This window comes from Pollicipes pollicipes, unplaced genomic scaffold, assembly GCF_011947565.3.
Source record: "Pollicipes pollicipes isolate AB1234 unplaced genomic scaffold, Ppol_2.1 Scaffold_4295;HRSCAF=5057_pilon_pilon_pilon, whole genome shotgun sequence".
Lineage (NCBI taxonomy): Eukaryota > Metazoa > Arthropoda > Thecostraca > Pollicipedomorpha > Pollicipedidae > Pollicipes > Pollicipes pollicipes.
In genome coordinates, this window is record NW_023596461.1 from 19,938,825 (window position 1) to 19,954,025 (window position 15,201).

Sequence of the window (15,201 nt, forward strand, 5' to 3'; positions counted from 1 at the left end):
ATTTTCACAGTACAGGACAACAGGCTAGTGCTTGAATCCAACCTAATAGTGGTCCGGGTTCTAATATCGCTCCTTTTGCGAACCGTGCGTAGTCACTGCGCGCTTGCAATGCGATGACTCGGGTGACTCCGATAGTTCATACACTCAGTAAAATGCAAGCCACGTCGCCCACCTCCCCCTCGCAAACCGTACACACCGACAGGTGTCGTCTCGGTGAACGTGGCTCACCCCTGCCGCGCCTGCTGCAGGGTCTACGAGAACGCCGGCACGGCGTTCGGGTTCGTGGGCTGCGTGCGCCGCCTGCGGCTGGACCAGCCGTCGGCCGCCGAGCTGGGGTACCCAGGCTCGCGGCACATAACGCGCTCGGTGGGCGTGCGCCAGTGCGGCGCCGACCCGTGCGCCAGCCGGCCCTGCCAGCACGCTGGGCTGTGCGTGCTCACCACCGGCGACCGCTACCTCTGCCAGTGCTCCGAGCAGTACCGCGGTGCGTCGCGCTCCGACCGGGTCTGCCCAGGGACCGCCGCGTGGCCGCGTGTCAGGCGCACGGCGGGGGTTACTGCTGGTTGGGAATAACAACGTCGCGAGCATCAGCCGCGTGGGGTAGTGTGTTGCTGATCGCCATGGCTGTCGAAGTTAAGAATCGTTGTCATTGGTCTGTTTTCTTCTTGTCAGCACCTCGCTGTGTTCTATGCTCTGGCATCAAAGTGATTTGCTTCGGCTGCTTGTTCAAAATTTATTCCATGAAGCTATGCCTTGGTTTTACTCGTTACCCATCCAAAATGGTCGATGCGCCTAATGTAACGGGCGCCTTTTCCAGGTGACCACTGTGAGCAACCGGTGGATCCGTGCAGTGCGAAGGACGCGTGCGCCAGCGGTGCCACCTGTGTGAACGTAGCCGACACGTTCCAGTGTCTCTGCCCACCCGGACGATGGGGCGAGAAATGCGCAGAAGGTACACGGAACCTTCATATTCATAAGGGAACAAGTGCGCAGTCGGTTGAAAGTATCGAGCAGCATCCCTATTGTTTATATTTCTTACAAGTGTCAGAGAAGTGTTTGTGTTCTGAATATGGCTAATTGGCTACACGGAACCCAGTATGGCGAAATAATTTGTGCTCACTGAAGACCTGATGCATTTTGATGCCTAGCCATCACTTACAAAGGAAGAATGAGATGTTTCTTCCGGAGTGTCGTTCGTTCGATCTATTTTTCGCGCACGATTTGTCCTGAGCAGACGACAACCTTGTCTTCTTCGGCGTACCGAGGCTTGTCTACAGCTCCCGTCTCCTGGTCTGGTGCTAGCTAGTCTTGCTTTGATACAATTTTCCCGCTTGCGGTTATTCCAAGTGCAATGCCTCTGAAATGATTCAGGCAGGCTGACAGCGTTTTTTTTTATCTCTGCCGTTTCAGTTCGCGCCGATCACATCAGTGATCCGTTCGTGCCGAGCTTCAGTGGCGCCGCCTATCTGCAGTTGCGAAAACTGCGCGATATTGGCCGCTCGCTTGAGCTGGAGGTGTGGTTCCTCGCCCGCTCACCAGATGGCATTCTGCTCTACTCGGGACAATTCGACAGGAACGGGGACTTCCTGGGCCTGAAGCTGGTGGACGGCCGGCTAGAGTTCGGCTTCAACCTCGGCTCAGGACCTGTTATGATCAAGTGAGTTGGCCTCGATAACTTACGCTGCACCCTGCACGGTTCTCTCCTGGTCAGCATCGCCGGGTCGACACTGCACAGCAGACATGCGCTCGCAAGTGCGGGGATGGAGCAAGGTATATGTGGGATCCCAGTTCCTTCAGTCGGCCATAGAATCCTTAGTGGTAAGCATGTGCTTCAGCCCGCTCTTGCTAACCTGTTCCGAGGATTTTTGCACATCGTTATCTTTACTGATAAGTAACGCAACCTGCATTATGTGGTATGTGAATGAACGTCTTGCAAGATGCATGACACATGTCGGTACCGTAAATTTTCGAGCCGCCGAACACCACTGAATGCTAGAATTCAAATGTGAATGAGAAGTGCATGACCTCATTAACCCAACAGCACGTGGGGTATTTCTTTAGTGGTGATAGCACCTGGAATCAAAAGCGCCCCTCCCTTGAAAGATTCATAGTGTAGTAGGTAGCCGCTGCCAGCATCTCCAACCAATCGTTGAGTGGATGCCAGTCATGTAGCTGATGACGTCACAGGTAGCGTTGAGGACCACCGACACATCTTAGAGTGTTTGTGGTCTGGATAGCCTCCGCAACAATGGTTGACTAGCTTTCGCCCATGTATTGCCTTTACACGTGAGGGCGTTGAGACAAAGAACATTTCCAAGCAGCCCGTCGAGTCTTGAGTGGATTTTTGAAAAAGCTGTCTTTGGGTAAATGTCGACTGACGACGTGCGAAAGCTTCCTTACCTTTTTGTTCTGCTCTTAGTTCTTCCAAAGAATATGCAACCGCGCAAGTGAGCAGTTCAGAATGGTCCCCACCGAATATGTATCTCGCTCCTCTCGATCGGGAGTTTCATACATCATCTTTAAACTTCATTTTCAAGATCAAATCAGGCATTTCATTACGATTGTTTCGTGCTTGTGCAATGTAAGACATGCAAAGCCTCCAATAACTTAAGAAAACGACGTTCTTACAATGATCGCATACTTTGCAATCGTGTAGAAAAGTGTATTTTGATTGATTTCGGTCACATGCCTTGCTCGCAGAGTTAAGATAACAAACATAAAACATACGCCAGATATCCACCAGTGCAGACGTAGTATTGAAGGCCGGGTGTGGACGGTGTTGACTGCGTATCTACAATGCTTTTTCCAGACCACAGGTCACAGAAGGACACACACTGCTCACACTTTGACCAAACAACTTGCAAGGAATCACAGGAGAACAAATCTATCAGTTTCGCACAGATGACAACGACGTGATTTTCCAGGCGGACTTGGTCACGTTTAGAGCATCATGCTATCATGCATCAGCTGACAGTCCCGCTTGTCGTGCCTCGTGTGCTGGCCCCCTGCTGACTTACAACATTCTAGCATTGCATTCGCATTAAACCTGGAGGCAATTTAGTTCTCGAATCGCTGCGTGCATCGTTCAAACTTGACCTCTAATTACACCGAATGCTAGTCGTTCTGCACGGCTTTTACATGTAGCGTTAGGTGAACGGGTCTCCCTTGGAAGGCTTTGTAAGGAAAATGGGACGCGGAAGACTTTTGGGGCGATTTGTCGAAATGAGAAGCTTACACTTTATTCTCCACGTAGGTTTTTGCACACTGAAATTCCGTATATCTATACATATATACATACACACACACATATATATACATATATATATATATATATACATATATATGTATATATATATATATATTATTATTTATATATCCGTTATTTAAGGGCTACTTGACCTATGCTGGAATGTCGCCTTTTGAAGATTCAGTAAGTGGCGAACCTGACCGGTGCAAACTCATGAAAACTCCTTGTAAAGCTGTATGGATAATTTGGTGCCTCATTTCGCTTCACACGGTGTTCAAAAATGCAATGACAGAATGTAGCACACGAACTGATTCTCGAACCCATGAAGGTGCATGTTGTCTTGTTCCACCGGATTCGGTCGCCTGCCTGGTCTTTAGCCGCAACTTCTGCCGAGCGGGGATGAGCGACTCGCTCGGGCCTGTCAGCGGTAAATCAGTTTCTCCGGCCGTTGGACTCCCATTTGTCGGAGGCAAAAGTGATTAACGTAAGTTTTTGGACACAGTTCCGGGGGGAACCGAGCGGGTGGCTGTAAGGCGCATCCGGTAAACATACTCGGCATGCCCCACGGTCTGCTCCGGCGGGCATCCTTCCGGTGAAACTAGTTGAGTTGTATGGTTGTGCCCAGCGCTACGGTTTTGCGCGTTATATAGAGGACTCTCGGACTCTCCCGACCGTTTTCCGCACAGGTTTTACAATAGCACCTATTTGCGAAGGTTATGCATATGATTATGCCGTTACATGAACTTTTCAAACCCATAGTATTCTCAGCCGAAGGTTATCTAAGCAGTGCAGTTTTAGAGCATTAGAACCTTTCTCCAGCAATACAGGAATCGGGCAAAAACCTGAAAACACGCCGGAAGATTGGAAAACGCAAGCGCCACACCTTTCGACATGATTATGGTGCTGACTGGAGTTTGAGCGCGCCGACGTCGGAGGTCAGTTCGCCCCCAGACCTCTTTGCCATTCTGCTGAGCAAGTCGAATGGGAAACATATGGATTCTATGCCAGCTTGTGACGAAGATGAAACGTGCTATCCTAAAATAAAGACGCTATTACCAGACGCACTCCAAATGGGCTGTTAAGACTGAGAATCGGCCGCCGTCCGTCTTAGCTGGCAGTTCACGGCTGTGGTGGATCGCTCCACAAGCTTGGACTGGCAATTATCTAGGCCCTGCGACCCATCCGGCAGTTGTACTGTTACCTTGGTATGATGTGCACTGTATTTCATGCCAATGTATTGGCTTGGTGGCTGTTGCCATGACTGGCGATCTGCCGCCACCGCTTGCCTTTCACCTCCACTCTGTGACACCAGTCTCTGAATTATTTTGCTGCTCTGCTGCTTGCGGCACTGACAACGGCTTACACTCAGTGCCGAAGTGTTGCAGGTATGTGGAAATGTAATTCCTCCTTGAATTTTTTAATTGAACTAAAGAAGATGCAGGCCAGAACCAGGGTGTGCACGTAATTCGCGTGTACGAATAACACACTGGAACAGTATAGATGTATCAACTATCCGTGGCAAATACAAGATGAACACTGTTGTCACTTTTACCAAGCTTTTTGGTGGGTTTAAGTCCCCGTTTGTCCCTGTTTAAGTCGCTGTTTGGAGAGGGAAACACGCTAGAGACGAGTAGGAGCAACTTTGGATGGCTCGCACAAAACTGCATCAGATAAGCGTCATTGAACACCAGTGCAAGTGACCATTGGCGGGTTAATAAGACCAGCTGGAAAGAAATAGCACGTTTTCGTCTCCATCGAATCGCAAGAAACACGCTGCTGCGAAAGTAGGGAAATGGGTATTAGTTTCCGGCACACCGCACCGTGTACCGGTAGTAACCCAACGGGTGTGACCTATCCCATTTCAATACAAGTCCGAGCAAATTCATGATGCAAGGCTCAAGCCCACCTACATGCACTACGCCATGCGTTCTCATGGACTTCCCACGGTGCCACAACGAAGCGATGCCGGTGGATAGCGATTGTCAAAATCAATCAAATATGCGTCACAATTGCTTTTGACGGAAAATTTGTGCGCAAAGGTCGAGCATTGTTCCATAGAAAATCGTGCTTTTGCACATGCGGCCTAGTCTGGCATCCATTTGTCTGGTCCTACTTGTGGCCTACTGCGTCTAATGATAACAAAGGTCAGATGATCTGAATGTGAAATAGAGTGTTAGTAGGCCGTTTATTCTACGCTACACGTACGTTATTACACATCTAACCCTAAAATGCCGCTGATGAGACCTCGGCAAATAGGGCATCGCGAACACCCAGCAGCTGTCTTTAAGCAATCTTCGCCTTATTTTGTTTTTAAAGGTAAGGAGCGTTGCAAATTTAGGTTCTAGAACTTTTTGGCGACATGCATGTAGTGGTTTTTAAGTTTGAAACGTAGATCGCAGTGGCAGGTACGGACCCAGCGCTATTTTGTATCTAACGAGATAAAAGTGTGAATCAGCTGGATTTCAACTAAACAAACGCTGGACAAGACACCCTGCCACCTCCGCGTCTCTTTGCAAAGTACATTACGCCCTAACCTCATAGCCCAAGACGATGCGATAACACTAATTGAGTGACACTAGTGCACTTAGTTTACATACAGCCAATGTTGAAGCCAAAACATGTTGCAACTGTGTTTATACGTTAACAGCGAGCTGCTGGAAGAGATAAGCAGAAAGAAACAAATTAACCAAAAAGCGTAAATCTTGTGTAATTGCAGCATGCATTTGGGCACGTAAGAAGGCAAAGTCCGATTTTCAAAGCTGTGCACTGCAGCTTAGAAACACACGCCGATGGACAGTGCAGTAGAATCGTGCGCCAATATCGTTCGATCGTGACAAAAACCGAGATCTCACCGCGCTTAAAAACGTCACACATGTGTGATAAGGTCTCAGGGCACCAGTGCGTCTCGGAGTTCGCACTCGAGCTCGAGCGGTACAGGACCTCGCTGCGTGTGCAGCCGTGTGCCAATACGCAGTCACGCGCGGCGGTAGCCCCTGGGCGTCGGAACTGCGAGGAAAAAGCCATCGAGTAGCCGACCTCTTTGTTTGGCGCGCAGGCTATAACTTGTTTGCCAGACAAAGAGGTTTCACATAGGCACGAGACGAGTGACATTCAGGGGCATCCCACGATCTCTCATTGTCAACTCTGCCGTAAATGGTGACGGGCATAATCGTTATTATGGTTATGACATGCGGCCTAAGTACAATGGCTTTAGCCCTAATGTACGTCGTTAGGTGATTGCAAGGACGTTTTCAACCTACCTATTGGGTATTGTGTATAAAACACTTCTGGATGCAATTGCATTGTGTCTGTTAGGTATTAGATTGCTGTATTGACAAATCATCAGGTGCTCCATACCTGGCGTTGTATGGCCAAATGTTTTGCAAGCTAAAGGACTGCAGTTCCCGAAAGCAAAGCAAACTATGTGCGTGTGGCAATCGTACAAGTGAAAATCTGCAGAATATCTGGGTTGCTTTTACAACGTTTTGTACCGGCTGCTCGGTTTTTAATCGCAACTGATCTCGAAAGGCTTGGCTTCATCAGTTGAAAAACTATAGCATTCGATAACTTTGTCGGTCCGATAGCGGCGTTACTGCAATATTATGATTCGTTACATGCGATATTAATGCTAATGCAAGAGCTGGTTTGGTACCGGATCTTTGGAGATGGACAAGCTCCGAATATAGCTGCAGTTGTATTCAAAGCAAGTGATAGCTCTCAAGTTTGCATTCAGTTTTTTGGGGGTAACCATGCTACCCTAGTAAGCCCTGGGTTCCGTGGGTAGGCTAGAGGCGCGTACTCACCCTTGCTGACGTAGAACATTTATAAATGAATAGCAAACAGTTTACCCATTAGGGATACAATTTGCAACCTTTTGCTATGCAGCTCGTGAAGTTGTACCGGAAGGCCCAATGCATTGCGTGAGTTTTGAAGCGGTCGCTAGAATGCTTACGCAGTTATTTCTGTCATTATTCATTCCCTTTACACGTGGATGGTTGTGTTAACGCTGTCGACTGGACGTCGAAATGAATATTCATGGCTCACTTCCGTTGCCTATCAGTCTGCATTAAGCACTGTTTAGTTAAATGCGTCTATTCGGTCGATGCGATCTTCTATGTGCTACCCTATATGCAGATCGCTGTATCTATTACATACATCGACTTTATTTATAGCAATGTACATATTTACGTGCAAATACGAGCTTTAGTTCTATCACAGCCCGCACACTCTACCGAACCTCATCATAATCCCACCTGGAATCGAAGGCCTCAGGACACGGCCTACCCGGTCTCCATAGCATCCATGGTATATGAATTGTTTCGTTATACAGGGTGAAGGTACCAATGCCGCAACAATTATAGTTCTGTACAGGTTATGGATTGCAGTTTGAAACCATCGGACCCGCTGTAAAACGATGGAATTCCCGTAAGCACTCCGGCCGACCCAACATTATTGAGCCCACCACTTCGCAACTGTAATTCCTGGTGCGACGTCGGATGTGCAATAAGAGTGACATTCCTCTCAGTGCCGCCACTCTTCCTGGCTTCCTCAAGACATGTGGAATCGCTCATCACGCACCCGACACGCCCCAACGCTCCGGGCCGAAGCGGAGCGATGATGTCGGACCGTGTGGTGCGTCTCGGTGGTCCGACATGTCGGCACAGCTCCGAACCGGTGCCTGTGCCGGTCGTGTCGGCTGCCTCCCGACACGCCCGACACGGCCCGCGTCGGCTGTCGGTGCGCGGAGGACGGGGCGGGGAGTTTGTTTTGCTGCGGCGGGCCGGCGCCGTCAGGTCGTCACCGTGAGTCACCGCCGCGGCAAAGCCGGCGCGCCTATCGCACGACACGCACGGCGCTCCGCCGGCTGCCGCCACTCGCCCCGATCATGCGGTGGGACGCGCCCCAGCCAGTGTCCGGCCGGCTGGCACCGACCGCCGGGAGCTGCCGGTCGAGCTGCTCCCCGGCCCTATCTGGCGGCGTGTTTGGAGGCGGGTGCGACAAAAACGAGCTTCGATTTGCTTCGGCCGGCTCGATCAACGGCCGAATCTGGCGGCGCCGACAACCGATCTACAGTCGCGAGCGGCGGCGGTTTTTGCGTGGGAAATCTGAATACGCCAGTCGACTGAGCCCGTTGACAGATTCGCGCAATATTTAGGCCTTGTATTCGAACGTTTCCACAATGCGTATGGATTTCCGCTTTATGGCTATTTAACTTACCCCGGTCATGGTGAGGTGACTACAATGTGTATTGCGTACATGCACGTATATGTAACAGGGTTCGTGTCGACCAAAACCAATGGCGAGGATGGATTTGTTTTGTATTTGCTGGGGTGGAGAAGCAATCACACTTTGGTATCATGCTTGGATAAAATAAGGTCGCAAAGCTGTTTGGGCAGGTCCAACCTCTTGACTATACGAACACATTCGTTAAGGATTTCTAGCTTCATCGTGGATGCACAAGTAAAAATGATGTGGTGGATCAGAAGCAAGTGACTAATTCGGAGCCTGACTGCTAGTGAGGTCTTCATTGTCATCTTTTTATTTTACGTCTGTTTTTCTTTATTTCGGAAAACGCTAGATATGAGAGCGGTGTCACTTTGAAATTTTGTGAAGGTTTTTCATCAGACTTCCATTGATGTTAATGCGCGTTATCCATTCAGTGTTACCAGTCCATGTTGAAGCTGTCTGTGGAAAAAGTAATAGGTGTGAACTATTCATGCCACCTTTTGTCGTCTTGTTTATAGAGCCAGGCTAGAAAACGTCGGAAACGTTTCCCTTACCTTAAGTAAAAACAGCTCAGTTTGGCGTAGGTATACTTGGTTCCTGCCATTGCTGTCTTTACTTGTCTCACTGATTTTGGTATTGAGGGAGACCGAGGAAACACAGGGGGCTTTATGTCTCAAAGTCTATTCATACATACAAAGTCCTTACTTTCGGTAGTCTACTTGCGGTCAATGCACCGGCGGTGCTCCGTGAACTACGGTGGCCAGCACAATAGATTCAACAAGTGATTTCGTTGGAGTAATTGCAACTTTGGAGGAAATGGCTTCCGTGGCAGATGATGACACTTCGGTCTGTCCGACACATGTCACATGGAGATTGTAATGTTCTTTTTTAGCTTGGGCCTTTAATGCGCTTAGGCGCAGTGAATGAGCCTCACAAAAACTCATGCTTGGAACCAATTCACATGTTCTGGTGCATCGTTGTTCGAAAATAACACTTCCTGTGGTATGGGATGTGATATATGCTTTTACAGAATTCGGTATGTGCGTAGGCTAAGTAACATTGTGGATTATCAACTGATATCACGTTATCATAAATCGGCAGGGATGCACAGCTCTTTTCCAAGACCGGAATAACCTGCATGCAAGACTTAAGTACATATCGTTTACCATTCATGCACAAACTGGGTTAGAATGTATGACATAACCAGACAATACTCATCTCTTTTCCATTCATCTTTTGCAGCCTGTTTATTGCCGGCAGGGTTCTAAAATTTTCATCACAGCTGAAATAGCATCCCCTATGAACGACGTTAGGTACATATTGCAGCTACCACCCATGTACACATTGAACAAAATGTTTCACATGTCCAGATCCTCTATATCCTCTGCTTTCAAGTCCTCTTCTTTTATAGCCTTTGGTTTAAAGTTATTCTTTACTTGTTGAAAACCACTACCCGTTTGAGGGTTATAGGTTGGCTTGGCCGCTTCCCCCCCGAGAGAAAGTCTTGCTTTCAAGTGCTCTGGTGTTGTGTTGCTCGCCTTGTTGGATGGTACGGTGCTTCCTCCAGAAATATGTGATGATGCTCCTGCTCCTCCTCCTCCTCCTCCTCCTCCTCCTCCTCCTCCTCCACCTGCACCACCACCGCCACCAGAAGATTTTTGATGACTTTTTTTGTTTGTCGATCCAATGCCAAAGATTTTCTTCATATTTCGTGCTCGTCCTCTCCTTTGTCGCACTCCGTCGTCGAGCAGCTGGAGAAATGCAGAAGGTTATGCGAATGAAGAGCGGATGAAGTGATAACGCGGCATTTCTCTCCGCGTTTGTGTAACTATATGTAATTTTGTTGCAAAGAGCAGACCGTTTCAACAGTGTTACTCAAAATTTAGTACAGTCCTCCTCTCTCTTGTCCAGTTATTTCCAATCGGTGATATTGCAACATTTTTATCATCTTTCACGTGAATGATGGTCAAGTGCGCTGCCTTCTTACCGATGCTTCAATGCATGTTGTCAATTAAAGACAACTATATTCAGCAAAGAAGAATGTGAGGGCAACTTTTTACTCAGTAACTCAAGCTTTGATCTGCAGTTTTTTGTTTACATTGTACGAGGACAAAATTATCAGAAAAATATCATTCACGTTATTATCAACACGAAATATTCTTAAACTAATTTATACATGGTGTAAGCTTGGAAGCGGATCTATTTGATAGCTAGTGCGCTCACGCATTCAGCCGGCCGCCGCTGTATCTGCTGAGATGTTTACAGGCATATGAGCATGAAATGATGTCTTGAGGACAGGGCAGGATGGGGTACAGATTAACCCTCACGACCCAGATGGTCACCCCTCTGTTGTTTTGGGACATATATTCCGCCGAAAAACCTAGTTCTTGTAGGAATTTCCGGTCATGGCATTCACGCACGGTGAAGCCCATGGCACATAATGCAATTTCATATTTTGAACAGCTTCCCAGATTTGACATGACATGGCTGACCTTTGATGACTTTTGATCCGCCATTAGCACTTACAATGCAATTGACGAGACTCAAGCTTCCAACTATGTGTAAAGGTACTAAGGCTTACAACACAATGGCCTTGTATTATCAGTCGCATATGGTATTATTTTTGCCATTTTGTTGTCATTGACCGATTTTAAGGGCAAAACCCCTGCGTCAAAGCAAAGAAAAACGGGGTGTATAGGTAAAGATAAGGAACTTTGTTATATCGAAAGCCAAATTCCAGCCCAAATAGCTCGCAATGCCGACACAAGTAGCTTAAATCCCTTCAAGGTTATGCCAAAAGTAATGAACTTAAAAACGATGTCAAAAGCAAGCAAGAATAATGTCGAACTTGGTAAGGACCGTCCGATTTATTTCAGGTGTCATGTTTTCAGGAGGCAACAAGTTTGGTTCTTGACAAGGTGTGTTAAAGCCTGACAATAAATTGTTTGCAGAGCAAGTGCATTAGCGCTATTATGATGCACTGAATGTCGGCTCTAGTCCAAGCAATGCTCAATAAATCATCTCTGAGTCGTTTGCATTGGCCGAGCCACGTTGATAACTTACCCCCTAGCGTCAACCATAACTGAACTAACGACGGGAGCTGTTTCTCCTTCATCGGCTTCTGCTGTCTTCGTATCTGACTTTTTTGCACAAACCGCCACGATCACAATCAGACATACTACACACCATGCAAATGATGCAATCAATATTACAGGATACATATCAAACATGGCTGATTTATAAAAGGAATTGCTTGAAATCGGAACACTATGAATTAATTATGCCAGAGCCAGCAATGCAGTTTATGAGTGATATTACCGCCTTCAATACTCATTTGCCGTAACACTAGCGCATGTTTGTAATTTTCCTCCTTTTGATTTGTCAGATCGAGAATCAGCAGCATTCCTCTAAAAACGTGCCTACTTTGGATAATATCTTCCTCTTGAAACAAAAATTAAATCATCCTAATCGCGCTACTGTGGGTGCTGCAATTTTACCACCAGGCATATGCAATATTATCCCATATATTTTTCTCGCACAACATGCTATGATTGATCGCATGGCGTCATGAAGCATACATGCCCTTTTTACACTGCGTGCTGTGCTTAGAGTTTTAAGTTAACTCCAGTGGTGCCATAAACCATATTTTTATCGGACTTTGTCTGTGATTATTTCATCGCTGTTGAGATAGTGTTGCTAAATATATTGATTGGTGATTAAGAGTGACTATCAAGAGTATGGATTAGGCCACCGAAAACCTGCTTTTTATTTACATGCACATAAGATTCATGCATCCCCTGATTCGCATGATACTTTTCTTTGTACCTACCAGCTGTTCGTCCCTTATGATGCCGATTTTCTGGAAATGTTTGCGGCAACGTGGACGTTATGGAAGGCTGGTAGCATTATCATATGCCAGCTTTACGGGGACTTAAGGCCAAAGCCAAGTGTGGAAATATCTACATTGTTTGATGTGTGCTTGAATTAAAAATATATATATATATATATATATGTATATATATATATATATGATCTGAACTTTATCCTGGTTGCAGAGCTCCGGGAAGATGCGTGGAAACATTTGTAGCACGACTAATCCCCTATTTTAGCACCAGTCCGACTCAAGAGCCATCCAACGCCGCCTTCCCAATTTTCATGCGAAGCACACTTAGTTCTTTAGATAGAAAGAGGGGCTTCAAAGTGCTCATTTGGCACATCTGACCTTCTTTGGGCCTTTAACGTCACATTCACCATATTCACCATTCACCTCATTTCAGATCTGAAGAATCGGTCACCATGAACAAGTGGCACTCAGTGAAGCTGACCCGTTTCGATCGAGATGGCTCTTTGCAAGTGGACAATGGCACCATCATTCGCGGCACAGCACCCGGTCACCTAAACGAGCTTAACCTCGACCTGCCACTCTATGTGGGAGGAGTCGAGTAAGTAGTCTTTACCTTTGTCAAGAGATGTTAGTGCTGCGTTCGACATTTTGGTACGACCGAATCGTCGCGACCAATAGAACTTTGATTATTTCGTGAATGGCTGCAGTTAAGCAGTTTGAGTTCGAGAAACATCTGATAATCGTCCCTTTTGTCTTGAAAACTTGTTACGATGAGAACCACATCGTCTCATCAGTTATGTGATTTAACAATAACAACTTAAGTTGTTACCATGTACTCCACAGCTCTCCGTTTATCCTGAACCCCGAGTTCGGGCTGCCGGTGGGCTTGGATGGAGCTGTCCAAGCGATCGGAATTAACGGCGCCCTCCTCAGGGATCTGATGGCGAAAGCAACTTTCTCAAGCAAGGTTACCAGGTGAGCTATGTTAAATCGGTCCTTTCTGGGCCGTCACACCGAGGATGATCGACATCCTGATTTTATGTTGCGCTCAAACCAGTCCATTTATTTTATGATCCCCGATGTCTCGGTGGATATCAAAGGGTCCACCATTATGCCATGAGGATATAAATCTTCTTTCATCAGGAAGCTTAGTTTTGATATGCTTACGGTATGCTGTATGGCTTACTGTATTGGTTGAAACGTTCAAAATTGGTCATTATGAGATGAATGGGGCCATTATGGGCGCCACTAGGCCGGCAATGAGCAACGCTGGGGAACATTGGTGCCACTGGAATAGCACTTCGTGACCTTTAACGTTGCCTGAACTATCGTCAGAATGCAACAAGCCATTGCACTTGGTGCAAAACTCGCCGAATCTTTTCGTGTGGTGTCACAGCTTACTGAGTCTACTGAAAGCTCTTAAGTTGCCGGACGAACTTGAGTGTGTATGTTCGATGCGTCTCGCAGACAGGACGCTTTCGTCTTAGTAACGATGGCCGGAGTTTTCTTCGAATTCGGCACCAGCCCACACGGAGCACGCCCCGTCAGCTTACAAAGGGCTGTGTTTGTTCAAGCGTGTGCGGTACGTGCGTAGCACGTTTCTAACGTTGACTCATTTTGAGACCGGTTGCAGTCAGTAAAGGAAATTCAAAGTTATTTGTTCACTATTGGGCAATGAAGCACAACAATCTCCACGACATTGTTTGGAAATACCGCCGAACAACGCCAATTGGAATGCATAACGACTTGCAATCTTCTCGACTATACGCCTATCGTGTGTGACCCCATTTCCCCCATGCTGACGTCAGAGGTGTCAGTTGGGAAACCAAGACCACTTCCCGACAGATGCATTGTGGGCTAGCGATATTTTCAACAACTACGCACTAGTGAGCACCAAAAGTAGAAATACAGCCTGATTTTGTGTCCCTCACGAATTATTTTTAAGATGGTTGCATCGATTACACAATGAACGTCCGTGGCCTCTTTAAACGACGTTTGAGTGTAGGGCGACATCAAGCGAAGTGTTTTGAATTCGGCGCCACATTTTTCGATAAGACCATTGTATCATGAGCTTACGAACTTATGAACGAACGAACCATGAACTTACGGGAGCCTATGCAGAAGAGAAACTAGGCTTAAAGACTCCGTTGTGAAGCTTGGTATGCCCGGCCTGGTCACGAATCCGTCCGTTCGTCCGTCCGTTCGTCCGTTGGTCCGGTAGTCCGTTACTTCGAGGGCGGGACATCATCGATCCGGCCGGGCGCCCGCCGCCCTCGTGTCCCGCCAGGCTCCCAAATGTGACCTCCGGCGCCGATCAAGGTCAGAGCGTCCGGGCTGACAGGCGTCGCAGCACGGTCGCCGCGGCTTGCTGTCATGCAGGGCGCCTGACAGCACGGTCTGCTGCACATCTCGTCCGCGAACAGAGCACTGGACTGTGCTACGTAGTACTCATATCAATTTGGGCTGTTGCGCTGTCAACTCAGTATTGGTTGAAATGTTTCAGCCCGAGCTGTGAGAAAACAGCAGGGATATGAGCGAGGTTTCCTGCATGCGGACGTTTGGATTCTGGCGAGAGGTCTGTCGTGCTCATGCGCAGGTGCAGGGCGGAACAGGCGGCCGTCGCGTGATGGTGTGATTACTTTCGGGCGGTATCGTGACAGGCCGCGTGCCGGAGCTCGCAACATTCCTGCCTTCCCCCGAGACCGGCCTGACGAGCAGGCCACATGTTCCGTTCGTGTATCTCTCGCCGACTCGGGCGGCGGGCCCACCGGCCCGGGCGCGCCCATTCGCGTGTTCGCCGTCCGCTGACAGTGCGGTGACGCAGAGCAGTCGACGAGATAGTGGGCGCAGCGCGTCGATTGGTCCCTGTCTGTTAACAGGGCAC

At 47.9% G+C, this 15,201-nt stretch overlaps 1 protein-coding gene across 1 annotated transcript in view; it reads left to right on the forward strand.

The window, feature by feature from the left end:
* The window catches only part of LOC119097267 (agrin), a gene marked incomplete in the record, with an annotated part of 155,057 nt that overhangs the window by 132,190 nt on the left and 7,666 nt on the right, over positions 1–15,201 (forward strand). Inside the window, 5 exon segments of the mRNA XM_037220316.1 lie at positions 249–484; positions 818–952; positions 1,411–1,657; positions 12,751–12,915; positions 13,161–13,292. Of these exon segments, the coding sequence (XP_037076211.1) occupies positions 249–484; positions 818–952; positions 1,411–1,657; positions 12,751–12,915; positions 13,161–13,292 (915 nt within the window).